This window comes from Oncorhynchus masou, chromosome 3, assembly GCF_036934945.1.
Source record: "Oncorhynchus masou masou isolate Uvic2021 chromosome 3, UVic_Omas_1.1, whole genome shotgun sequence".
NCBI classification, from domain to species: domain Eukaryota; kingdom Metazoa; phylum Chordata; class Actinopteri; order Salmoniformes; family Salmonidae; genus Oncorhynchus; species Oncorhynchus masou.
Genome location: NC_088214.1, coordinates 42,458,154 through 42,484,346, shown reverse-complemented (window position 1 = coordinate 42,484,346; position 26,193 = coordinate 42,458,154). Strand labels below are relative to the sequence as shown.

Sequence of the window (26,193 nt, the reverse complement as noted above, 5' to 3'; positions counted from 1 at the left end):
TTTTTACATTATTTTTCTACAGAAAAACAGAAGAAGAAAAAATCAACCAAGAAAAAAAAAATCAACAAGTGATATATGCTTTTGTCTCCCCCTTTTGACACCCATAAGGGTGTCACTTATCAAAAACAGGAGAAAACTTTATTGTTTATTGACATGTAAGATATAGGATAAAACTTTGGTCATGGAAAACAGAGTAGAGCAAAGCAAAGCATTATTATAAACCATCTGGTCCTCTCAGCTACTCCTATCCTGCACCAGGTAGGCACCATGCCACCCAGGAACTCGAAACCTTCACAACAGGGAGAACAAACATACTGGAAAGAAAACCTATCATAAAAAATGTAACAAGGAACTGTGGTGGTGTAATATTTATTCTACTACCTCACCCACAGCATACCATGGGTCATCCTCAGTCAGTCTCATCCTCCCTTAAAGCATGCTTCAGTATCAGCATCTCCAACTGGAGCATCAAGCAAAGGCATCATGCCTGAAGCCTTCACCACATCTGTAACAGACTTCTTAAAACACGGTATGATGCAAGCAGCACAACACATCAATAACAAAAATACAAGAATTAGGGTCAGAAATACAGTAACCACCATACCAGTGTACTTACCAAACCAGGTTCCCAACCAAGAGAACAGTCCAGACACCTCCACCCCCGCCATGGTCCTCATCTCAGCAGATGTGCATCAAGCCCATTAAGGGCCTTAGATATACTACCATCTGTACTGGTGTTATTAGGAATAAATGTGTAACATTGTTCACCGAACATCTTAAGGCTCAAAGAGGAACAGAGGGTTGAATTGGGCTTAACCTGGTAAAAACTTCTCAGAATACACAACCACCCCTCTCCTTCTCCTATAGCAAATGGGTGTGTAGCCAGAACAGGTCTAGCATGCAGTCCTTTCGTTTCAGGGTCTTAGCTGTATACCTCATATAAGACAGCCACAAATTGTCCCTACCATCAAAACCAGTCTCAGTGCCTAATTGATCAATAGCTGAATAGTCTCTAACGTTAATTACCTGAATGGGATTTGACACAGTGGTGGTGGGTGGTAGGCTCGGTCCAGGGGTAGTAGAGGGGTGTGTCTGGCTCTGGTTCGTCTGGGACCTCTGTGGTTTTGGCAGCACCTTAATAGAAAACACACCCATCGTGTCTGTCCTGGTCCTTTGTAGTCCGAGGGTGTAAGTGCCTGCATCAGAGAGCTTAATAGTTTTGATGGTTAGTAGGATTTCATCACCTTTACAGAGTTCAACAGTGCTCCTAGGTTTCCCCCATATCATGGAAAACCAATCCACCTTTGTGGGATCCCCTATGCTATAAGGAAACCCTCTTCTCCAATCCCAGAACTGTCCCAAGTTGGTTATCATGTAATCCCCAAAATATGACACTATAATGTAAATTTCACTGCCTTTTAGTATTAAATTACCTTAATATCAGTATTACAAATGACCCTATATTCTCCATCCAAATGGCTTTCCAATGAGGCTGATCAGACCACAAAGGAAAGTTACAATGGAGGTCATAAGTCATACCACCCCTCCAAAGAAGTGTTTATATTAAACAACATTCCCCTATCAGAAAATTTCACCTATTTAATTAAGACTCAGAAAATATAAACTTATAATATTTCATATGTGAGTGTACCACTTTAAGATATCTTGTCTCTGGGAACATTGAAATCCCCTTTAACCCAAAACGTTTGCTACAAACAAAACCTAATAATTATAATAATACCCTCAAATAATTTGTTTTAAATTTCCTCAAAGTTCCAGTTAACTCATTCAGTCTTTAAAGGATTGTCTCCCCAAAATGCTTTATACCCTGCCAATAAACTCACACAATTGTGATAAACGTGCACTGTCCCTTTAACATAAAATAAACTCAGCCTGCAATCCACTTTGCGGGCTTTTCATTGTTCCCCATAATGAAAACAGATTATAATGTTAGTATACCTTAACCACCTGTTTAACTTCAAATGGTGTTATCTGAACAATCAAACCAAAATCAACAACCGGGAATTATTTTAAAACGATATTCAGCTACTTAAAAAAAACAAAAAACTTTTTTTTTTCTTTCTGTAAAGTGACTCAAAGCTATAATGCACGCATTTTCCCTCTAAATGACACAACCAATTTCTCTGTCATAATTTGGGGAATGTTATTGTGTAGTCAACGTAATTACGCAGTTTTACCTTCCAACTTCCTCTACCCCAAAATGTAAACGTGCCATGTACGTCACTAAATTCATAAGAACATTTCGATGGGCACAAATCTATTTTAATTGTCTCTTCATTATTATTTAGAATTAATCAGATTTAGATAACTGTCTCATCCCATGACGCAGCACCTTTAAAAAAATAAAAATCCGACTCCATTCCCAATAGGCTATTCCAGTGATCATTTGGGAAACAATGTATTACATAGAAATTGCCTCGCCATTATTTTGAATGAATTAGTCTCTCAATTCAACCTAAACAATCATTAAAACGTTCAGTCATATCTTGAACAAATACTAATAACCGTATCAATCCGGGCAAAACCCATAAATATTTGAACTTCAATCAGAATGAATTTCAGTCTATCGATGTCAAGGCTGAGACACGAACCCCAGTCCCCCGCATAGAAGGCAAAAACTTTACCCCAAACGCCATTCAAATTATTGACTTTCCCAGCCAAATTAGAAATACTCTTAATAACGTTCACGAAAATGGGATGAATAGAACCAAGTGTGAGAACACCCTAAAACTCATGACAAGGCAACTTTAAAGCTTCCTGATTATAGTAGTTTCCTGTCCGTGTGGTTATTTTAGAGAACCGAGGCAGAATATGCTGCTTTAAAGAGAAGAGAGAATGAAGTAAGTAAACTTGAATTTGACTATTTTAACAGAGCAAACAGAGGTAATACTTAAATATTTATTTGTACATATTATTGATTAATATTGTGGAACCCTGCTCACATTTCCCCGATTTAATAAAAGGTTACTCAATATTACCTGACAAGAAAGTGAACCACTACTGAATGGAACATTTTTAACTTTACATGTAAGTCAATCAAAAGTCAAAGTTAGAGCTTTACATATATGTTATTTGTTCGTTAACTCATAGCCCTGAAATTGCGGACAAATCCCACAAACCCCTTGATTTCCTCTCAGCCAGTTTTACTGGCTGCGACATAGCATTTGAACGGTTTGGGCTATTAGCTATATGACCCCATTCCTGAAAGCTAAGACTGGTATGTTTCCGCTAAATATGGTACGATTCAAGTGTTTGTCAGTAGTTGAGTTCCATTTCAGGGTGATTAGTACTGCTTCTTAAAGTGAGAGCTGGTTTTTACCATCTTACTCTTTGTTACTCTTTGTTCCTTAAACTGTTAACCATTACAGTCCAAGCTTTGCCTAAGCCGGGTGGGGGTGGTATAAAATGTTTATATATAATTTTTTGGGGGCATTAATGCTTTTATCCCATACAAACGCATTTAACAGATTCACTACATGGAACAACAGATTGTCTCCCCCCCCCACAAAAAAAATCTAAAGGAAGTTTGTTCTGAAGTGTCTGACCTCCACTACCTTTCAAAAGTTTTAGAAAACCACTCATTCAAGGGTTTTTCTTTCTTTTTAAAACTATTTTCTACATTGTAGAATAGTAGTGAAAACATAAAAACTATGACAAGTCTCTGAATGTCCTTGAGTTGCCCAGACAGAGCCCAGATTTGAACTCAATAGAACATCTCTGGAGAGACCTGAAAACAGCTGTGCAGCGACGCTCTCCATCGAACCTGACAGAACTTGAGAGGATCTGCATCAGAGAAACTCCCCACATACAGGTGTGCCAAGCTTGTAGCGTCATACCCAAGAAGACTCGTGGCTGTAATCTCTGCCAAAGATGCTTCAACAAAGTACTGAGTAAAGTGTCTGAATACCTATGTAAAGTTGCTATATTATTTTTTACATTTGCAACAATGTTTTTAATTTATCGGGTATTGTGTGTAGATTGATTAACATTTTTTTTTTTGGTCCATTTTAGGATAAGGCTGTAAGGTAAAACAAAATGTGGAAAAAGTCAAGGGGCCTGAATACTTTCCAAATGCACGGTACCCAGAGGATGACGGAAACTAGCTGTCCTCCGGCTATACCATGGTGCTACCCCAGAGAGTGCGGTTGAGGCTACTGTAAACATTCATTGCAAAACAGTGTGTTTTAATCAATTATTTGGCGGCGTGAATATATACTTAGTGTTTTTTAATAACCATGTAAGTCTCTCTCGGACAAGGGGACTTTTATCAATATATTCGGCTATATAAACTACCGGTCAAAGGTTTTAGAACACCTACTCTTTCAAGGGTTTTTCTCTATTTTTACTATTTTCTACATTGGAGAATAATAGTGAAGACAAACTATGAAATAACACATATGGAATCATGTAGTAACCAAAAAAAGTGTTAGACAAATCAATAGCCACCCTTTGCCTTGATTACAGCTTTGCACACTCTTGGCATTTTCTCAACCAGCTTTCATGAGGTAGTCACCTGGAATGCATTTAAATTAACAGGTGTGCCTTAAGTCAATTTGTGGAAACTCTTTACTTCTTAATGTGTTTGAGCCAATCACTTGTGTTGTGACAAGGTAGGGGGGTATACAGAAGATGGTCTTTTACCAAAATAGGACTAGTCCATATTATGGCAAGAACAGCTCAAATAAGCAAAGAGAAACAACAGTCCATTATTACTTTTAAGACATGAAGGTCAGTCAATACGGAAAATTTCAAGAACTTTGAAAGTTTCTGCAAGTGCAGTCGCAAAACCCATCAAGCGCTATGATGAAACTGGCTCTCATGAGGACCGCCACAGGAATGGAAGACCTAGAGTTACCAATGCTGCAAAGGATAAGTTCATTAGAGCTACCAGCCTCAAATTGCAGCCCAAATAAATGCTTCAAAGAGTTCAAGTAACACATCTCAAGGTCAACTGTTCTGAAGAGACTGTGAATCAGGCCTTCATGGTTGAATTGCTGCAAAGAAACCACCACTAAAGGACACCAACAAGAAGAAGAGACTTGCTTGGGCGAAAGAAACACAAGCAATGGACATTAGACCGGTTGAAATGTGTCCTTTGGTCTGAAGTCCAAATTGGAGATTTTTGGTTCCAACCGGCGTGTCTTTGTGAGACGCAGTGTGGGTGAACGGATGATCTCCGCATGTGTATTTTCCACCGTAAAGCATGGAGGAGGAGGTGTTATGGTGTGGGGGTGCTTTGCTGGTGACATTGTTTGTGATTTATTTAGAGTTCAAGGCACACTTAACCAGCATGGATACCGCAGCATTCTGCAGCGAAACACCATCCCACCTGGTTTGCGCTTAGTGGGACTATCTTTTTTTTTCTCAACAGGACAATGACCCAACACACCTCCAGGCTGTGTAAGGGCTATTTTACCAAGAATGAGAGTGATGGAGTTCTGCATCAGATGACCTGGCCTCCACAATCCCCCGATCTCAACCAAATTGAGATGGTTTGGGATGAGTTGGACCGCAGAGTGAAGGAAAAGCAGCCAACAAGTGCTCAGCATATGTGGGAACTCCTTCAAGACGGTTGGAAAAGCATTCCAGGTGAAGCTGGTTGAGAGAATACCAAGAGTGTGCAAAGCTGTCATCAAGGCAAAGGGTGGCTACTTTGAAGAATCTAAAATAAACAAATGTTACAACACTTTTTTGGTTACTACATGATTCCATATGTGTTATTTCATAGTTGTTTTGATAAAAGTCCCCTTGTCCGAGAGAGATATACATGGTTATTATAACACTTTAAGTATATATTCACATCCTCAAATAATTGATTAAAACTTACTGTTTTGCAATGAAGGTTTACAGTAGCCTCAACAGCACTCTCTGGGGTAGCACCATGGTGTAGCTGGAGGACAGCTAGTTTCTGTCATCCTATGGGTACTGTGCATTCCCAGGGGATTGATGAATAAATCTTCATCAATCTATACACAATACCCAATTGTTTTTGTTTTTTTAAACACTTGCAAATGTAAAACAAAAAGTATTCAGACATTTTACTCAGTACTTTGTTGAAGCATCTTTAGCAGAGATTACAGCCTTGAGTCTTCTTAGGTATGACGCTACAAGTTTGGCACACCTGTATGTGGGCAGTTTCTCTGATGCATCTCTGCAGATCCTCTCAAGCTCTGTCAGGTTCGATGGTGAGCGTCGCTGTACAGCTATTTTCAGGTCTCTCCAGAGATGTTAGATCGGGTTCAAATCGGGGCTCTGGCTGGGCAACTAAAGGACATTCATAGGCTTGTCCCAAAGCCACTCCTGTGTTGTCTTGGCTGTGTGCTTAGGGCCGTTGTCCAGGTGGAAGGTGACACTGCTCTGGAGCAGGTTTTCATCAAGGATCTCTCTGTACTTTGCTCTGTTCATCTTTCCCTCAATCCTGACTAGTCTCCCAGTCCCTGCCGCTGAAAATCATTCCCACAGCATGATGCTGCCACCAGCATGCTTCACAGTAGGAATGGTGCCAGGTTTCCTCCAGACGTGACACTTGGCATTCAGGCTAATGAGTTCAATCTTGGTATCATCAGACCAGAGAATCTTGTTTCTCATGGTCTGAGAGTCCTTTCGGTGTCTTTTGGCAAACTCCAAGCGGACTGTCATGTGCCTTTTACTGAAGAGTGGCTTCCGTCTGGCCACTCTACCATAAAGGCCTGATAGGTGGAGTGCTGCAGAGATGGGAGAATCTTCCAGAAGGACAACCATCTCTACAGAGGAACTCTAGAGCTCTGTCAGAGTGACCATCGGGTTCTTGGTCACCTCCCTGACCAACGCCCTTCTCCCCCGATTGCTCAGTTTGGCCGGGCGGCCAGCTCTAGGAAGAGTCTTGGTGGTTCCAAACTTCTTCCATTTAAGAATGATGGAGGCCACCGTGTTCTTGGGGACCAATGCTACATAATTATTTTGGTACCCTTCCCCAGATCTGTGCCTTGTCACAATCCTGTCTTAGAGCTCTAGCGACAATTCCTTCAACCTAATGGCTTGGTTTTTGCTCTGACATGCACTGTCCACTGTGGGAGCTTATATAGAAAGGTGTGTGCCTTTCCAAAGCATGTCCAATCAATTGAATGTACCACATGTGGACTCCAAGTTGTAGAAACGTCTCAAGGATGATCATTGGAAACAGGATGCACCTGAGCTCAATTTTGAGTCGCATAGCAAAGGGTCTGAATATTTATGTAAATATATATTACAAAATAATAACATTTGCTAACATTTCTAAAATCATGTTTACGCTTTGTCATTATGGGGTATTGTGTGTAGATTGAGGATTTTGTTTTATGTAATCAATTTTAGAATAAGGCTGTAACGTAACAAAATGTGGAAAAAGTGAAGGGGTCTGAATACTTTCCGAATGCACTGACTTCATTGTACATTGACTTCAATACGAAACCTAGGAAGCTCATTGTTTTCACCTCATTCCATAGACTTACACAGTAAGTTTGACAACTTCTGGAGGACATTCTCCAACCTATCAGAGCTCTTGCAGCATGAACTGACATGTTGTCCACCCAATCAAAGGATCATAGAAAGAATCTAGTACTGAAAGCATAAGCTACAGCTAGATAGCACTGCAGTGCATAAAAATATGGTGAGTAGTTGACAGAGAGAATGACTAGTTGAACAGTTTTGAACAAATGTATTTATTCAAAAATGAAAGAGAAGCAATTGAGAGAACGAGAGAGCTAGCTATTATTTATTCACTTTCACAGCTTGGGAATGCAGCTAGCTAGTTTAGCATAGTCAAACACCCTGCTCAAGCGGAGATGCTATGTTAGCTATCTGGCTATGGCTATCCAGCACTAACTCTTCCAAGTCAAGGTAAGTTTTTGGTTTTATAAAATGTATTGCCACCAGGGCCCACCGGTGTAACTGCTTAACTACTTGCTGTACACTGTACTGCATGATTGTAGCTGGTTTACTAACGTGTTAGTTCTAGTAGCTATGTTGACTATGACGCTAGTTAATATGGTGACAACGATATAGGCTGTGTGTAGCAGTTAGCAGTTATGGTATGAAGGTTTGGCATTTTGCACTCGACCTGTGCACCTACATTGTAAACTTTCATTCGTAGGTTGTAGCAACTTCATTCATGATGGGTATAGGGAAAATGAGCACCATGTAGCAGCTAGCCTAAACCTATTAATGTTACATTGAGCTGGGTGAATGGAATATACAGTAAATGATAGTCATCCAATATGCTGTAATAGAAATAAGGCCATGACCCCCCCAAAAAATGGCACCAACCGCCACTGCTGCATACTTAATTTAGCTTGTTCTAGTTGGCTATATCAACAGCAGATTGACACAATTGACAGGGGCCTAGTGTTGCGTTTTGTGTGAACGTTATATACACATTTTACTTGTTCTGTTGTTTAATAGTGTCAAGTGATCTAAAATGGACACCTCATCACCTGCTCCACCCACACCTGTCCCAGAGTGGTTGCTAGCTATTCTACAACAACTGACCAGTGAGGAATTGAAGTCATTTCAGTGGTACCTGAAGCAGCCTGTTTTGGGTGGCTCATCTCCCATCCCAGTTAGCAGGCTGGAAAATGCTAAAAGAGAGGACACAGTGGATCAGATGGTGCATACCTATAGGGAAGCTGGTGCTCTGGAGATGACACACCATATTCTGCAAAAGATTAAACGGAATGATCTAGCTGGTAAGTTAAAGACAGGCTAATTCATACTGTATGTATCATACTGTATGCTTGACACTGTAATCATTCTAAAATGCACATTTGATTGAAACCAGGCGTGTTTGTCGACTAGGAGGGAAAGAGTTATTTAAGGAGGGGAATATATTTTCTTTAATTGCACCCCCACTACCCCTTTCTTTGGAGGACCACTTTATCATACATTATTTAGTCCCTCCAAAATAAAACAAATGCAGACCTACTTGACTGATCAATACATCAATGTATATACATTTTTGTTTTATCTAGTTCCAATGTCAGGGACAGAACACCAAGTCACAGCAGGAGTATCAGCCACACCAACCAGGCCCAACCTGAACACCGTACCAGTTCAGAATGCTTCTGCAGATCTCTCCAACCACACTGAGCCTGGAGACCACGTTAAGGGACATAAACTCACTACTGTTAACTCTACAGATGATGGTAAATAACATAACATCTCACTATGGAGAGAGGCATTCAATACAACTATATGTCTTCTCATTTAAATAAAACAATTGTATTCCCAGAATGTTGCATTAAAGGGTTGTAATTTTACAACTTAATATTAGACTGCTTTCAGGGTGAGGAACTATGGGCTAGGATTTTTTTTTAAATATATGGTTCAATTCTCTTTAAACAGCCACTACAAACTTCAGCTAACTTTCACCACTGCTACGACAATATCTATGGGAGTGATAGGGGTATGCAGTGCCTGTTAATAATTTCATGGCCAAATCACTTCGATTGATGTATATCTAGCGGTGGCTAAAGTTAGCTGAAGTTTGTAGTGGCTGCTATAGAAAACCAAACCATGGATTATAGTTTCTTTTGGCCCCACGCATCTGAAGTTTGTATTCTGTCCTTAATAATAAATCAGTCCCTCCAGGATTTCGCAGCGTTTTTTTAATATACATTTGCGGGCAAAAATGATTTACTCTGCTGCGACAATTCTAACATTTTGCAAGGCAATTTGCAATTTTTGGTGTCCAATTTGCACTGCCAGAGGAATGAGTTTGGAGACGTGTAGATTGAGCAAACGATTTGAATGGAGAAACGCGTCATGGCTAATCCAATGTGAACCAGTTGAACATGCTTCAGCAAAGGAGGACGTCAGTATGATCGTATGTGATTGTCGGACTGCGATAGCCGAGACTCCGCTGCAATGGTAGGCGGCCTGGCTTCTCTGGTCCACCGAGGAGTAGGGCATGCGGCTTGCGTGTGCCCGGGAGATGTGCTGGTGCGTTCGGGGAAGGGCCGTGAATAGTAGAGAAATGCGCTCGGGAGAGCATGCTGGTGCACTCTTGAAAAGGAGCCACGGACGTGCCATATGCAAAAATGTCTCTCAGGCCTTTGGCAAAACATGAACAATAGAATGAGATGAGCTATAAAACGCATTATCTTTAAAACTACAAATAAAATCTTAGCCTCATTACAAAATGTGTAGAATAACTTTATAAACTGTACATTTTTGCAAAATATGTTGAAATGAAGGAAGTTAGCTGTTTTCCAAATAAATACAGCGGTGCAAAAAAGTATTTAGTCAGCCACCAATTGTGTAAGTTCTCCTGCTTAAAAAGATGAGAGGCCTGTAATTTTCATCATAGGTACACTTCAACTATGTCAGACAAAATTAGAAGAAAAAAATCCAGAAAATCACATTGTAGGATTGTTAATGAATTTATTTGCAAATTATGGTGGAAAGTAAGTATTTGGTCACCTACAAACAAGCAAGATTTCTGGCTCTCACAGACCTGTAACGTCTTCTTTAAGAGGCTCCTCTGTCCTCCACTCGTTACCTGTATTAATGGCACCTGTTTGAACTTGTTATCAGTATAAAAGACACCTGTCCACAACCTCAAACAGTCACACTCCAAACTCTACTATGGCCAAGACCAAAGAGCTGTCAAAGGACACCAGAAACAAAATTGTAGACCTGCACGAGGCTGGGAAGACTGAATCTGCAATAGGTAAGCAGCTTGGTTTGAAGAAATCAACTGTGGGAGCAATTATTAGGAAATGGAAGACATACAAGACCACTGATAATCTCCCTCGATCTGGGGCTCCACGCAAGATCTCACCCCGTGGGGTCAAAATGATCACAAGAACGGTGAGCAAAAATCCCAGAACCACACCTAGTGAATGAACTGCAGAGAGCTGGGACCAAAGTAACAAAGCCTACCATCAGTAACACACTACGCCGCCAGGGACTCAAATCCTGCAGTGCCAGATGTGTCCCCCTGTTTAAGCCAGTACATGTCCAGGCCCATCTGAAGTTTGCTAGAGAGCATTTGGATGATCCAGAAGAAGAGTGGGAGAATGTCATATGGTCAGATCTAACCAAAATATAACTTTTTGGTAAAAACTCAAATCGTCGTGTTTGGAGGACAAAGAATTCTGAGTTGCATCCAAAGAAGACCATACCTACTGTGAAGCATGGGGGTGGAAACATCATGCTTTGGGGCTGTTTTTTTGCAAAGGGACCAGGACGACTGATCCGTGTAAAGGAAAGAATGAATGGGGCCATGTATTGTGAGATTTTGAGTGAAAACCTCCTTCCATCAGCAAGGGCATTGAAGATGAAACGTGGCTGGGTCTTTCAGCATGACAATGATCCCAAACACACCGCCCGGGCAACGAAGGAGTGGCTTCCGAAGAAGAATTTCAAGGTCCTGGAGTGGCCTAGCCAGTCTCCAGATCTCAACCCCATAGAAAATCATTGGAGGGAGTCCGTGCTGCCCAGCAACAGCCCCAAAACATCACTGCTCTAGAGGAGATCTGCATGGAGGAATGGGCCAAAATACCAGCAACAGTGTGTGAAAACCTTGTGAAGACTTACAGAAAACGTTTGACCTCTGTCATTGCCAACAAAGGGTATATAACAAAGTATTGAGATAAATAAGTATTTGGTCAATAACAAAAGTTTTCCACCATAATTTTCAAATAAATTCATTAAAAAATCCTACAATGTGTTTTCTGGATTTTTTTCTCATTTTGTCTGTCATAGTTGAAGTGTACCTATGATGAAAATTACAGGCCTCTCATCTTTTTAAGTGGGAGAACTTTCACAATTGGTGGCTGACTAAATACTTTTTTGCCCCACTGTATATGTTTTCCTAAAAAGGTGGGGCCCCCTGGAGGTCTGTGTCCCGGGGTCCCAAATGGGGTAGTCCAGCCCTGACAAGGAGTTCTAAATTGTTTGATTGTCAAAAGGGGAGGAAATGTAAATTGTTTCATGTGTGGTCTTTCCTCCCGAACTTTAGTTACGTTACAACACATAATTCTGTAGTTTGGCTAGCCACTGGATGGCTCTGAATGCACTGTCAGCAAAGCTGTTAATCCACTTCTGGACCTAACTAGTGCTTGCAAATCTTATTCTGATGTTGACAGCAGTTGAGTTATATTCAGATACAACGAACTTAGCTGGCTAACATACATCGAGAGAATAAGTTATATTAACTTGCTAGCTAGCGTTAGCAACATTTTCCAATTGTGGCCAATGAGCTAGCTAACCAGCTAGCAAACAATGCAACAGAAGTATAATTTCAGTAAATGTAAAAAAATACTCCAACAAGCGCTGCATTTCAGGAATCACAGTCGCAATTACCCTTTGTGCTGTTCAATTATTAAGCCACTTAAACAATAACTTTATTAAAATGAAAACACCTCTTTGGCTTCGCAAAATCACGGAGGGACTGATAATTGAGTCGCTAAATACAATCAAACCTTGATTATACCTAATCTTAAACTGTAATTGTATATCCATTGTCAGGTCCTTCGTATGAAGATGTTGAGAAGTACCGACGTAAATTCCAATACAAACTGAAGGAGAAGATTCAGCATGTATTTGAGGGGGTGCCAAAACAGGGAAAGAAAACACTTCTCAATAAGATCTACACAGAACTCTACATCACAGAGGGCGGAAGTGAAGAGGTCAATAAAGAACACGAGGTCAGACAGATTGAGATCGCATCCATCACACCAGCAGCAACAGAAGAAAGGTTGATCAAATGCAATAACATCTTTACATTTGTAACTGGACAAGACAAACCTACCAGAACTGTACTGACGAAGGGAGTCGCTGGCATTGGAAAAACATTCTCTGTACTTAAGTTCATTTTGGACTGGGCTGAAGGAAAAGCAAATCAAGATATCCAGTTCATATTTTCACTGCCTTTTCGAGAGCTAAATTTGGTGCGGAAGAAAATGCTGAGTTTAGTGGATCTTGTTCATGAATGCATCAGAGAGGCAAAAGTGATTGAGAAGGAATTTCTCCATCAGGTTTTCACAAAATTACAAGACTCAGGAAACCCAAACTACAATGAGAGCAGGTACAAAGTTCTATTTGTCCTTGATGGTCTAGATGAGTGTCGATTGCCTCTAGACTACAAGAAGAATAATAGCTGGGATAAAGCTACAGAGCCAACCTTAGTGGATGTGCTTCTGAAATCCCTCATCAATGGGAATCTGCTTCCCTCTGCTCGCCTCTGGATAACCTCCAGACCTGCAGCATCCAATCAGATTCCTTCTGGGTGTGTTGACCAGGTGACAGAAGTACGAGGGTTCAATGACCCACAGAAGGAGGAGTACTTCAGGAAGAGGTTCAGTGATGAGAATCTGGCAAACAGAATCATCTCACACATTAAGACATCAAGGAGTCTCCACATCATGTGCCACATACCAGTCTTCTGTTGGATCGCAGCTACAGTTCTGGAGCGCATATTGAGCACAGATACGAATGGAGAAATACCAAAGACTCTGACTCAATTATTCCTTGGTTTACTGGTGTTTCATGCTAAACAGATGAACGAGAAATATAATGAGAAAGGCGAGGGAGAGTCACACTGGGATAAAGAGAGCATTATGGCACTTGGAAAACTGGCTTTTCAACAGCTAAAAAATGGCAACCTAATTTTCTATGAGTCAGATCTGCAAGAGTGTGGCATTAGTGCCAGAGAAGCTTCGGTTCGCTTGGGAGTGTTCACACAGCTCTTCAGAGAGGATTATGGGCCGTTCCAGGAGAAGGTGTACTGCTTTGTGCATCTGAGCATCCAGGAGTTTCTGGCTGCGTTGTATGTCTTTTTATCATACAACAACAACAATGTAAACCTAATGAACAAAGAACTTTCCACCATCAGAAACATTCTTAGGAGGTTTACATTAAAATCGGCCTTCACCTTTCACAAGAGTGCTGTGGATATAGCCTTACGGGGTAAGAATGGACACCTTGACCTGTTCCTCCGCTTCCTTCTGGGCCTCTCACTAGAGTCTAATCAGTCTCACTTACACGGCCTGCTGACACCGACAAGGAGAGCGAGAAGCAGCTCTCAGTGCCATGAGCAAACAGTCAAGTACATAAAGAGGAAGATCAGAAAAAATCACTCTCCAGAGAAGTGCATCAATCTGTTCCACTGTCTAAATGAACTAAATGACCATTCACTGGTGAAGGAGATTCAAAACTACATAAGCTCAGGAAATGTCTCCAGAGAAGAACTCTCACCTGCACAGTGGTCAGCTCTGGTCTTTGTGTTGTTGACTTCAGAAGAGGAGCTGGTTGTGTTTGATCTGAAGAAATACTCCAGATCAGAAAAGGGGCTTCTGAGACTGTTGCCAGTCGTCAAAGCCTCCAGAACATCTCTGTGAGTTGAAAACATACTATATTATTATAATGCAATTATATTATACATGTGAAGAGTTTATTTCCAAAATGCTATATCCACCAATTTCACATGTGTTTTTGTAATCAGAAATGATTGCTTATGGGTACCTTAATGTGTGTGGAAAATATTACTGTTCTCAAATTTTTCATTCATAGATTTTAGATATCCATTGTTTAGATGGAATGGAATGTTCGTGACCTGTATGTTTGACTGTATAGTCAATCATACAGGATACTAACATTCCATTCCATTTGGTCTTAAGATGAATGCACTTATTTCAAGTCACTCTGAATAAGAGCATCTGCTAAATTACTAAAATGTCAAATTTAAATGTTTTACAGATCTTATATTACTGTATTGATTTTTTATAACTCGCACCACCATTCAAATGTTTGGGGTCACTTAGAAATGTCCTTGTTTTTTAAAAGAAAAGAAAATGTCCATTAAAAATAACATCAAATTGATCAGAAATGCAGTGTAGACATTGTTAATGTTGTAAATGACTATTGTAGCTGGAAAAGGCAGATTTTTTAAAATGGAATATCTACATAGGCGTAGAGGCCCATTATCAGCAACCATCACTCCTGTGCTCCAATGGCACATTGTGTTAGCTAATCCAAGTTTATCCTTTTAAAAAGGCTAATTGATCATTAGAAAACCCTTTTGCAATAATGTTAGCACAGCTGAAAACTGTTGTTTTTGATTAAAGAAGCAATAAAATTGGCCTTCTTGAGACTAGTTGAGTATCTGGAGCATCAGCATTTGTAGGTTCGATTACAGGCTCAAAATGTCCAGAAACAAATAACTTTCTTCTGAAACTCGTCAGTCTATTCGTGTTCTGCGTAATGAAGGCTATTTCATGCGAGAAATTGACAAGAAACTGAAAATCTCGTACAACTCTGTGTACTACTCCCTTCGCAGAACAGCGCAAACGGGCTCTAACCAGAATAGAAGGAGTGGGAAAGTTCTTTGTTTCTGGCTATTTTGAGCCTGTAATCGAACCCACAAATGCTGATGCTCCAGATACTCAACTAGTCTAAAGAAGGCCAGTTTTATTGCTTCTTTAAATCAGCACAAAAGTTTTCAGCTGTGCTAACATAATTGCAAAAGGGTTTTCTAATGATTAATTAGCCTTTTAAAATTATAAACTTGGATTAGCTAACACAACGTGCCATTGGAGCACAGGAGTGATGGTTGCTGATAATGGGCCTCTGTACTCCTATGTAGATATTCCTTTTTTTATTTTCTTATTTCTTTAATCTACCGTTTCCAGCTACAATAGTCATTTACAACAAACGTCTACACTGTATTTCTGATCAATTTGATGTTATTTTAATGGACAATATTTAAAATTTTCTTTAAAAAACAAGGACATTTCTAAGTGACCTCAAACTTTTGAACGGTAGCGTGTGTGTGTATGTATATCTCACAAATATATCATTTGTAAATGTCTTTATTAAAAATGTGGTTATTTGTTACATTTGGCTCTGCAAAAATCTAGCAGTACTAATTATTTCCCTGAAGCGAATATATACAGTGCCTTCAGAAAGTATTCATACCCCTTGACCACATATTGTTGTGTTACAGCCTAAATTCGAAATTAACCAATTAATAACTTATTTTTTTGTCACCCACCTACATGCAATACCCTATGATGACAAAGTGAAAACATGCTTTTTGAAATATTTTGTATTTTTTTGGTATTTATTAAGATCCCCATTTTCTACTCAGCTACTTTTCCTGGGGTCCACAACGGAAAGGAACGGAATAGAGCTAAGCACATGCTAAATCCTAGCAGATTTAGCCTGTGCACATTTATTAAAAATGTAAGTATTTATATAAGTATTCACACCCCTAAGTCAATAGTTTGTAAAAGCACCTTTGGCAGCAATTACAGCTTGTGAATCTTTCTGGGTAAGAATTTTCCACACCTGGATTGTGCAACATTTGCCCATTATTATTTTCAAAATTCTTCAAGCTCTTTCAAGTAGATTTAAGTTTAAAAAAAGTAAAAACAATACTCAGCCACTCAAGGAACACTCACGGTCTTCTAGATAAGCAACCCCATGTAGATTTGGCCTTATGTTTTAGGTTATTGTCCTGTTGAAAGATGAATTGATCTCCGTGTCTAGTGGAAGGCAGACAACCAGCTTTTCCTCTCGGATTTAGCCTGTGCTTAGCTTCACTCCGTTTATGTTTTATCCTGGCAAAACTTCCCTGTCCGCAAAACCCATACCATAATGCTGCCACCACTAAGCTTGAAATATTTTTTATTCTGTACAGGCTTCCTTCTTCTCACTGTCAATTAGGTTAGTATTGTGGAGTAACTACAATGTTGTTGATCCATCCTCAGTTTTCTCCTATCACAACCATTAAACTCTAACTGTTTTAAAGTCACCTTTGGCCTCAGTTTCCTCCCTCTCCGGCAACTGAGTTAGGAAGAACGCATGTATCTTTGTAGTGACTGGGTGTATTGATACACCATCCAAAGTGTAATGTATAACTTCACCATGCTCAAAGGGATATTCAATGGCTGCTTTTTTCTCTCCAATGTTTTCTTTTTACCCATCAACCAATTGGTGCCGTTTTTTGCAAGGCGTTGGAAAACTTCCCTGGTTGTTGTGGTTGAATCCGTTTGAAATTCAGTGCTTGACTGAGGGACCTTACAATTATCTATATGTGTGGGGTACAGAGATGAGGTAGTCATTCAAAAATAATGCTAAACAATATTATTGCACACAGAGTGAGTCCATGCAACTTATGTGACTTATTAAGCTTTTTTTTTTACTCCTGAAATTATTTAGGTTTGCCATAACAAAGGGGTTGAATACTTATTGACTCAAGACATTTCAGCTTTTCATTTATTAATTTGTAAAACTTTCTAAAAACATAATTCCACTTCGACATCATGGGGTATTGTGTGTGTGTGTGTGTGTGTGTGTGTGTGTGTGTGTGTGTGTAGGCCAGTGACCCCAAAAAATCTACACAACAAAATGTGGAAAAGTCCAGGGGTGTGAATACTTTCTGAAGCCACTGTAGCCTTTTGCCAAAAAAAACATGATTTGTCAATCTGATAGAGTTTAAATAAATACATGTCTGCCATTGAACAACACCATGCCATGATTAGATAGTGGGGAAAAACACCACTCTCATAATTTCTTTAAACAATCAAATCAAATCTAAAAATCAAATGGATATATAGCGTTTTTGGAATTAAACTGTCCAATGTTCATTATTTTCCCAATTTTATCAAAATGTAAGCTACTTGTTCACTAGATTTGTGTAACTGTGATAAATTAGTATTTTTACCTTTCATAGGCTGAATGGATGTAACCTCACAGAGAGATGCTGTGAAGCTTTAGCCTCAGCTCTCAACTTCTCCCACCTGAGAGAGCTGGACCTGAGTGACAACAACCTGCTGACAGATTCAGGAGTGAAGCTGCTCGCTGTTGGACTGGAGAATTCACACTGTAAACTTGAGACACTGAGGTTAGTTTTCCTGTATTAGTTCACATTTGGATAGTTCTTCAAATCCACATTTATTCCCCTTTCAAATTTAAATGTCATAGTTAAGTAGCCTAACTACATAAGAGAAAGATTGATTTCAAATCTATTGTACAGTATACAATTGTATTAAAAAGAGTACATTCAAGATGCAATACTTTTATATAATAATGTGATCAATAATTATCATATTTTAAGAGATTGAGGGAGACATACAAAGCTTCCATTTCCCACTTTCACTACTAAACGATTTAAACTCATGATACACTCTGCAGGTTGTCATTTTGTGGAGTCACAGCGAAAGGCTGTGCTTATCTGGCCTCAGTTCTAATGTCAAACTCTTCAAACCTGAGAGAGCTGGACCTGAGTGACAATGACCTGCGGAATTCAGGAGCAGAACTGCTCTCAGCTGGACTGGAGAATCCCCACTGTAAACTGGAGACACTGAGGTCAGTATTCCTGCATTAGTTAACTAGTTCTTATATTATCAACCATATGTATAGGACAATATCGGACTAATAGGTCAGCTGAATTTAAACTTTTTCTACATTTTGTTACGCATCAGCCTTATTCTAAAATTGATTATATAGTATTTTTCCCTAATCAATCTACACACAATACCCCATAATAACAAAGCAAAAACAGGTTTTGAAATGTTAACAAATGTAGTAAAAAAACAACAACTGAAATATCACATTTACATAAGTATTCAGACCCTTTACTCAGTACTTTGTTGAAGCACTTTTGGCAGCGATTACAGCCTCAAGTCTTCTTTGGTATGATGCTACAACCTTGACACACCTGTATTTGGGGAGTTTCTCCCATTTTTCTCTGTAGATCCTCTCAAGCTGGTTGAGTCAGGTCAGGTTGGATGGGGGGGCATCGCTGCACAGCTATTTTCAGGTCTCTCCAGAGATGTTTGGTCGTGTTCAAGTCTGATCCGGCTGGGCCGCTCAAGGACATTCAGAAACTTGTCCCAAAGTCAATCCTGCTTTGACTTGGACGTGTGCTTAGAGTTGTTGTCCTGTTGGAAGGTGAACCTTCGCCCGAGTCTGAGGTCCTGAGCAGATTTTCATCAAGGATCTCTCTGTACTTTGCTCCGTTCATCTTTCCCTCGATCCTGACTAGTCTTTTAGTCCCTGCCGCTGAAAAACATCCCCACAGCATGATGCTGCCACCACCATGTTTCACAGTAGGGATGGTGCCAGGTTTCTTACAGACGTGAAGCTTAGCATTCAGGCAAAAGAGTTCAATCTTGGTATCATCAGTCCAGATAATCTTGTTTTTCATGGTCTGAGAGTTCTTTAGGTGCCTTTTGGCGAACTCCAAGCGGGCTGTCATGTGCCTTTTTACTGAGGAGTAGTTTCCGTCTGGCCACTCTACCATAAAGGCCTGATAGGTGGAGTGCTGCAGAGATGGTTATCCTTCTGGAAGGTTCTTCCATCTCCACAGAGGAACTCTGGAGCTTTGTCAGAGGGACCATCGGGTTCTTGGTCACCTCCCTTACCAAGGCACTTCTCCCCCAATTTCTCAGTTTGTCCGGGCGGCCAGGTCTAGGAAGAGTTTTGGTGGTTCCAAACTTCTTCCATTTAAAGAGTGATGGAGGCCACGGTGTTCTTGGGGACCTTTAATGCTGCAGAAAGGTTGTTACCCGTCCCTGTCCCTCGACACAATCCTGGCTCAGAGCTCTACAAACAATTCCTTTGACCTCATGGCTTGGTTTTTGCTCTGACATGCACTATCAACTGTGGGAGCTTATATAGACAGGTGTGTGCCTTTCCAAATCATGTTCAATCAATTGAATTTACCACATGTGGACTCCAATCAAGTTGTAGAAACATCAAGGATGCTCAATGGAAACAGAATGCACCGGAGCTCAATTTCAAGTCTCATAGCAAAGGGTCTGAATACTTATGTAAATAAGGTATCTGTTTTTTATTTGTAGTAAACCTGCACACAAAAAAACTTATGGGGTATTGTATGTAGATTGAGAAACTTATTTAATCAATTTTAGAATAAGGCTGTAACGTAACAAAATGTGGAAAAAGGGAAGGGGTTTGAATACTTTCCAAATGCCATGTACCAAATTGCATAAAGAAGATTGTCATAAATGAAGATTCAATATTTATTAAATTCTAATGTATTTAAAACCTGTTGGTACTAGGGGGCAGTATTTTCATTTTTGGAAGAAAAAAACATTCCCGTTTTAAATGGGATATTTTGTCAGGACAAGATGCTAGAATATGCATATAATTGACAGCTTTGGATAGAAAACACTCTAACCTTTCCAAAACTGTAAAGATATTGTCTGTGAGTATAACAGAACTGATGTTGCAGGCAAAAGCCTGAGAAAAATCCAATCCGGAAGTGCCCCAGGTTTTGAAAGCACTGCGTTCCAATGAGTCCCTATTCAGCTGTAAATGTGCCATCAACAAGCTTTATACGTATTCCCCAAGGTGTCTACAGCATTGTGACATAGTTTTACGCATTTCTGTTGAAGAATAGCCGTAGGCGGCCACATTGCGTAAGTGGTCACATGGTGGCTCCGAGAGAGATTCTCGCGTAAAATACAGAGGTAGCCATTACTCCAATCGGTCCTACTGAAAAACTAATTGTCCCGATGGATATATTATCAAATAGATATTAGAAAAACACCTTGAGGATTGATTATAAACAACGTTTGCCATGTTTCTGTCGATATTATGGAGCTAATTTGGAATATTTTTCGGCGTTGTGGTGACTAATTTCCGGGCGATTTCTCAGTCAAACGTGAAGAACAAACGGAGCTATTTCGCCTACAAAAATAATCTTTTGGGAAAAAATTAACTTTGGCTATCTACTTGGGAGTCTCATGAGTGAAAACATCCAAAGTTCATCAAAGGTAAACGATTTAATTTGATTGCTTTTCTGATTTCCGTGACAAGGTTGCCTGCTGCTAGCAAGGCATAATGCTATGCTAGGCTATCGATAAACTTACACAAATGCTTGTCTAGCTTTGGCTGTAAAGCATATTTTGAAAATCTGAGATGACAGGGTGATTAACAAAAGGCTAAGCTGTGTCTCAATATATTTCATTTGTGATTTTCATGAATAGAAATATTTTCTAGGGATATTTATGTCTGTTGCATTATGCTAATTATTTTCAGGTGATGATTATGGCAGGGTAGCCTAGTGGTTCGAGTGTTGGACTAGTAACCGAAAGGTTGCAAGTTCGAATCCCCGAGCTGACAAGGTACAAATCTGTCGTTCTGCCCCTGAACAGGCAGTTAACCCACTGTTCCTAGGCCGTCATTGAAAATAAGAAATTGTTCTTAACTGACTTGCCTAGTAAAATAAAGGTAAAATAAAAAATTACGCTCCCGCATGCGGGTTTGGGAGTCACAAAAGGATTTATTAATTCTATTTTTTACCATTTATTTTTTAAACGTCACATTTTAAGTGATTGAGGAAGACATACACAGCTACCATTTTCTCCACGAGAGGATATAAACTCATGATAAACTCTTGCAGGTTGTCATTCTGTGGAGTCGCAAAGAAAGGCTGTGCTTCTCTGGCCTCAGCTCTGAGGTCAAACCCCTCACACCTGAGAGAGCTGGACTTGAGCTACAATCACTCAGGAGTGAATTTGCTCTCTGCTATATTAGAGGATCCCTGCTGTAAACTGGAGAAACTCAAGTATGTTGTACCATTTTCTCATTTATTGTTAGCCAAACATCCAGTAACCAGTGTGGGAACAGACCAGTAAAGTTGTGAGAACAAATAAGTTAGTGAAGTTGTGTTTAAAGCTCTTTGTCTCTGTTGCAGTGTCCATAATGCACATGCTTGCATTAATTTGTGTGTGTGTGTGTGTGTGTGCGCATGTTATTCATTTGTTTTGTTTTGTTTTTCCTACAGCATGGGATCTGGAGATTTCACAACCCAACCAGGTCAAATTAAATGTGAGTGTTGATTGCTGGGATGAATAAACTTTTATCCCATTCATGTCCATAACAGAAGTGTATAATTTTATTTTGTACACTTGTTTTCTGAGCTGATGGACACATCTGAATAAAACATTCTAGCTGGTCAAAGTTAAGTGAAAGACAACCAGTTATGTTGTAGACCTACTACATTTTTTTTCCTGGACACAAGAGATATATAAATGATGGAATATTTTTTTCCCCTCAAAGCCATGAAAAGACATGTTCAAATGATCAGGGCTGGTTTCCCAATAAAGATTGAAATTAGTCTCACGAGTGTTTTAAACGATGCATTGTAAAAACAATAACGTCTGAAGATGTCATACCCGTTTCCCAAAACACCATGCAGTGCACTCTCTACAAAGTGAAATGTAACGGTCATCACAGGAGCTGTCCAGTGCTGAGAGTTATTCCAGAATATAGGCTAAATAGCTCACAGTATCAATCAAATGTATTTATAAAGCCCTTTTTACATCAGCTAATGTCAGTGCTATACAGAAACCCAGCCTAAAACCCCAAACAGCAAGCAATGCAGAAGCACAGTGGCTAGGAAAAACTCCTTTGAAAGGCAGGAACCTAGGAAGAAACCTAGAGAGGAACCAGGCTCTGAGGGGTGGCCAGTCCTCTTCTGGCTGTGCCGGGTTGAGATTATAACAGTACATGGCCAAGATGTTCATAGATGACCAGCATGGTCAAATAATAATAAATCACAATGGTTGTAGAGGGTGCAACAGGTCAGCACCTCAGGAGTAAATGTCAGTTGGCTTTTCATAGCCGAGCGTTCAGAGTTAGAGACAGCAGGTGCGGTAGAGAGAGAGAGTCGAAAACAGCAAGTCTGGGACAAGATAGCACATCCAGTGAACAGGTCAGGATTCCATAGCCGCAGGCAGAACCGTTGAAACTGGAGCAGCAGCACGACCAGGTGGCCCGGCGACAGCAAGGAGTCATCAGGCCAGGTAGTCCTGAGGCATGGGCTCAGGTCCTCTGGTAGGGGAGGGAGAGGGTGCGCTTAAATTATTTAATGGCTATTCAAAGTCATATGACTTTTTTTTGCACAATACAGTTTTCCCATCAAGAGTAGAAATGTTCTGTAGCCCATTATGGATTTAAGTGTTTGTATTATGTATTCCAAGTGTTTTCTTATACTATTTTGTATGGAATGTTTCACTATAGGAAATATCAACGTGACTTAAAAATAGGATAGGTTCTGATGGCAATGGTTTTCGTAATTGCTCAACAAACCATTGTAGCCTAATGGCAATCAGTAATTGCATAATAACTGTAGAGTCAATAATCAGATGTGTGAAGCGAATGCTTCGTGCCCGCAAAACACTTTTTCGAGATCGAGGGAGGGTGTGAGAGAAATATCCTCACGAGCTCAGCCATCCACATAGAGGTGACTTTGCAGTTATTGAACTGGGAACATTTTCATGCTGGGAGAAAATCTTACAGCATGACGTCACAATCAGAACGATTGGAAACTACTTAATGCGCGGAAGATTTTTACATGACACCCTGTCCCATGTAAAAATCTTCCCAGCGTGGAATAGTTCCCAATCGTTCTGACTGTGACGTCATGCTGTAAAATTTCTCCCAGCGTGAAAATGTCCCACAAATTCAAACTTTGATAATGGAGGTAGGATCAGGGATGTAGTGGCAAAACAATAAGTAGGTAAACGATGATCGCCGTTCAAGTGAGTAAAAAGGTGGGTTAACGGTGTTTATGTGCGTTTTAACCTCCGCTACACCACTGGGCATGATAGATAATCATACACTGTAAAAAACAAAAATAACTGAGGTGGCCCAACTCAAAAAGATTTTGTAACTAGTTCCACAGCCTTTTGGATTTACCCAATTGTTTGTATTTTATGAAATTCATATTTTAGGTTGACCAAAACATTGTGGATAGTTGGGGAAAAGTTCAATTGATTTACTCACGAGACTGTTGGAATGTTCCACTTTGACTCCTTTCTAGTTTCAGTCATGATCCAGTTGATGGACCTGACAGTGAGTTCATTTGGATATGCTTATATGAAGCACAGACCAGATAAAACAGGTATAAACAATCTCACTAATGGGGAGAACAAATCCATTTTTTTTTAGCTATATCTGGTTTTAATGCATAATTTCAGCCTCTGAAATGTATGCTTTAATTGTAAACCGGTCCCTGACACATAATAAAATTAAAATGTAACTTGCTGAAATTCACACTAAGAAATATGTATTTTAGGCCAACACAATATTTTAAGTTGGGGTCTCAGCAAACTTAACTTGCCATTACTGTTAGAACGAAAGTGTTTGATATTTAAGTTCAGACAACAATAGTTTAATTCAACCAACATTTAGCAACCAAAAAAAATCATTGAGTTAATGGAGTATTCCATGTCATCTCGATATTTTTCTACATTTTAAGTCCAGCCAACATTTAAGCTTTGTGGAGTTTTTTTCTTAGTTGCTCCCCCCCAATTGTTGGATAATTTGATGAAATGTGATCAGTTATGTCTTCATCTCCCCATTCAGATGCACGTGATCTCACACTGGACCCAAACACAGCACACAGACGCCTCACTCTGTCTGAGGGGAACAGAAAGGTGACATGGGTGGATGAGAAGCAGCGGCATCCTGATCACCCAGAGAGATTTGGGAACTGCGAACAGGTGCTGTGTAGAGAGGGTCTATCTGGGCCCGGGCCCTGTTACTGGGAGGCAGATTGGAATGGGGAATGGGCTGTTATAGGAATGGCATATAAAGGAATCAGCAGGACAGGAGGGCGTAAAGACTGTGTGCTTGGATACAATCGTAAGTCTTGGAGTTTGGAGTCCTCTAATCACAGCAACACCACCTGGCACAATAATAACTGCACTGAGTTTCCTGTCCAATCCTCCCCTTACTACAGAGTAGGAGTGTATCTGGACTGGCAGGCCGGCATTCTGTCCTTCTGCAGAGTCTCCTCTAGCATACGGACACACCTGCACACATTCCACACCAAATTCACTGAGCCCCTCTACCCAGGGTTTTATGTTGGGAGTGGCTCCTCAGTAACTCTGAGGTAAAAACTTTGCTTTAGGACAGCGGCAGTCTTGTTATTATTGGCGTTTGTAAATAATGTTATTCGTAGAGTGTTTTGTGAAACTCTGCTTCTGTTTGAACTCAATTACACTGAATGGAATATTCATGGTACGTATTTTGCCATGGACTTGGTATCTGTGTCAACGATTATCACAAATTCAACATGACACTGGAGATACAGTAGATTACAGACACCAGGATTGCAACCCAACTACAGACTAAAGTCAACCGGTTACTGGTAAGGAAAATACACAGACAGACTGCTACAACTCTTAAGTAGTGCTACTGGTTACACTCAGAACACTTGTGACGAACAAAAAACTATATCTGAAAGACTTTGGAGACCCTTGGAGATATTATTTCAGTATTTATTGATATTAACGGTTGTAAGAGTGTAAGTATTGTTTATTCTGTCATTCTAACAGTTGCCGCTGTCTATACTGGGATCACTGTGATTATACTATTATGTTATTTGAAGATGTCACACTTGAAATAAACTGAAAAGATGTACAGGTGTAGGATCTTAATTTGATCACTTGTTGCTGAGAATTTTACTGCACAGCAGAAAATGCGAACTTTTGTAGTGAGTTTTAAAGAGGCTTCTAAAGTCTGGAATTTGACATTTCATCAACCCCTACAAAAATGTTCAATTCACCTTTCCTGTTGCTGCAGGATTCTTTTCCTGCTGTTTCAAATGGTCTCAAATGAAGATGGCAACTGTCTCACCACAGTTTATATGACCGCAACATCAGGAGTTTCGTAAGCATACCTTTAGCAATTCATTTTTTGTGATTTTCCTATACTAAAAAGGTATATTATTCATTCCATGTTGATTATGTGAAAAGGGAAACATATGGACATCTGTTTAAATTATGTTTGTTAAATCCAACAACCCCAGGGCATCGGCCCACGCCAGTTTGTGAATGTATCCCGTGTTGGTTCAGTTGGTACAGCCTGGCACTTGCAATGCCAGGGTTGTGGGTTTGACTTCCACAGGGGACCAGTATGAAAAATGTGTGAACGCACTACTGTAAGTAGCTCTGGATAAGAATCTCTGCTAAATGACTGATATTTAACACATCGTCAACCCAATAACATATTAGCCTACAGTACAGTAGGAGTATGTCCAATAGTGAACTGAGCAAGATGGAAGAGTAAAACCTATAGTTTGATATTGGAGTATTTGTATTACAAAAAATGTTTTACCATCATGTGAATTAAAAAGGTATGTTTTGACATGTTTGACCACCATGTGAAGTGTTTTTG

At 39.9% G+C, this 26,193-nt stretch overlaps 1 protein-coding gene across 5 annotated transcripts; it reads left to right on the top strand.

Moving 5' to 3' along the window:
* The first annotated feature begins 2,768 nt into the window (after positions 1-2,768).
* Positions 2,769-26,180, top strand: LOC135517170 (NACHT, LRR and PYD domains-containing protein 12-like). Of its 5 annotated transcripts, none has more exons than XM_064941239.1 (10): positions 2,769-2,861; positions 8,440-8,723; positions 9,006-9,179; positions 12,508-14,374; positions 17,714-17,884; positions 18,175-18,348; positions 21,410-21,574; positions 21,794-21,837; positions 23,834-23,914; positions 24,379-26,180. In XM_064941239.1, exons 2-10 carry the CDS (start codon positions 8,456-8,458, stop codon positions 24,909-24,911), a joined length of 3,477 nt encoding a protein of 1,158 aa, XP_064797311.1. In that variant the 5' UTR covers positions 2,769-2,861; positions 8,440-8,455; the 3' UTR covers positions 24,912-26,180. The 5 variants fall into 5 exon arrangements, with proteins under 5 accessions (XP_064797311.1, XP_064797318.1, XP_064797336.1 ...); XM_064941246.1 differs by having other exon boundaries at positions 2,808-2,861; positions 7,485-8,723; XM_064941264.1 differs by lacking the exon at positions 2,769-2,861 and adding an exon at positions 6,110-7,648.
* Positions 26,181-26,193: the final 13 nt, after the last annotated feature.

What these genes read in the sequence shown, in the direction of transcription:
- LOC135517170 (XM_064941239.1), top strand. Translation starts at nt 8,456, where the DNA reads ATGGACACCTCATCACCTGCTCCACCCACACCTGTCCCAGAGTGGTTG. An exon ending in AAAGCCTCCAGAACATCTCT is followed by an intron (nt 14,375 to 17,713) that starts GTGAGTTGAAAA and finishes TACCTTTCATAG; the next exon opens with GCTGAATGGATGTAACCTCA. An exon ending in TGTAAACTGGAGAAACTCAA is followed by an intron (nt 21,575 to 21,793) that starts GTATGTTGTACC and finishes TTTTTCCTACAG; the next exon opens with CATGGGATCTGGAGATTTCA.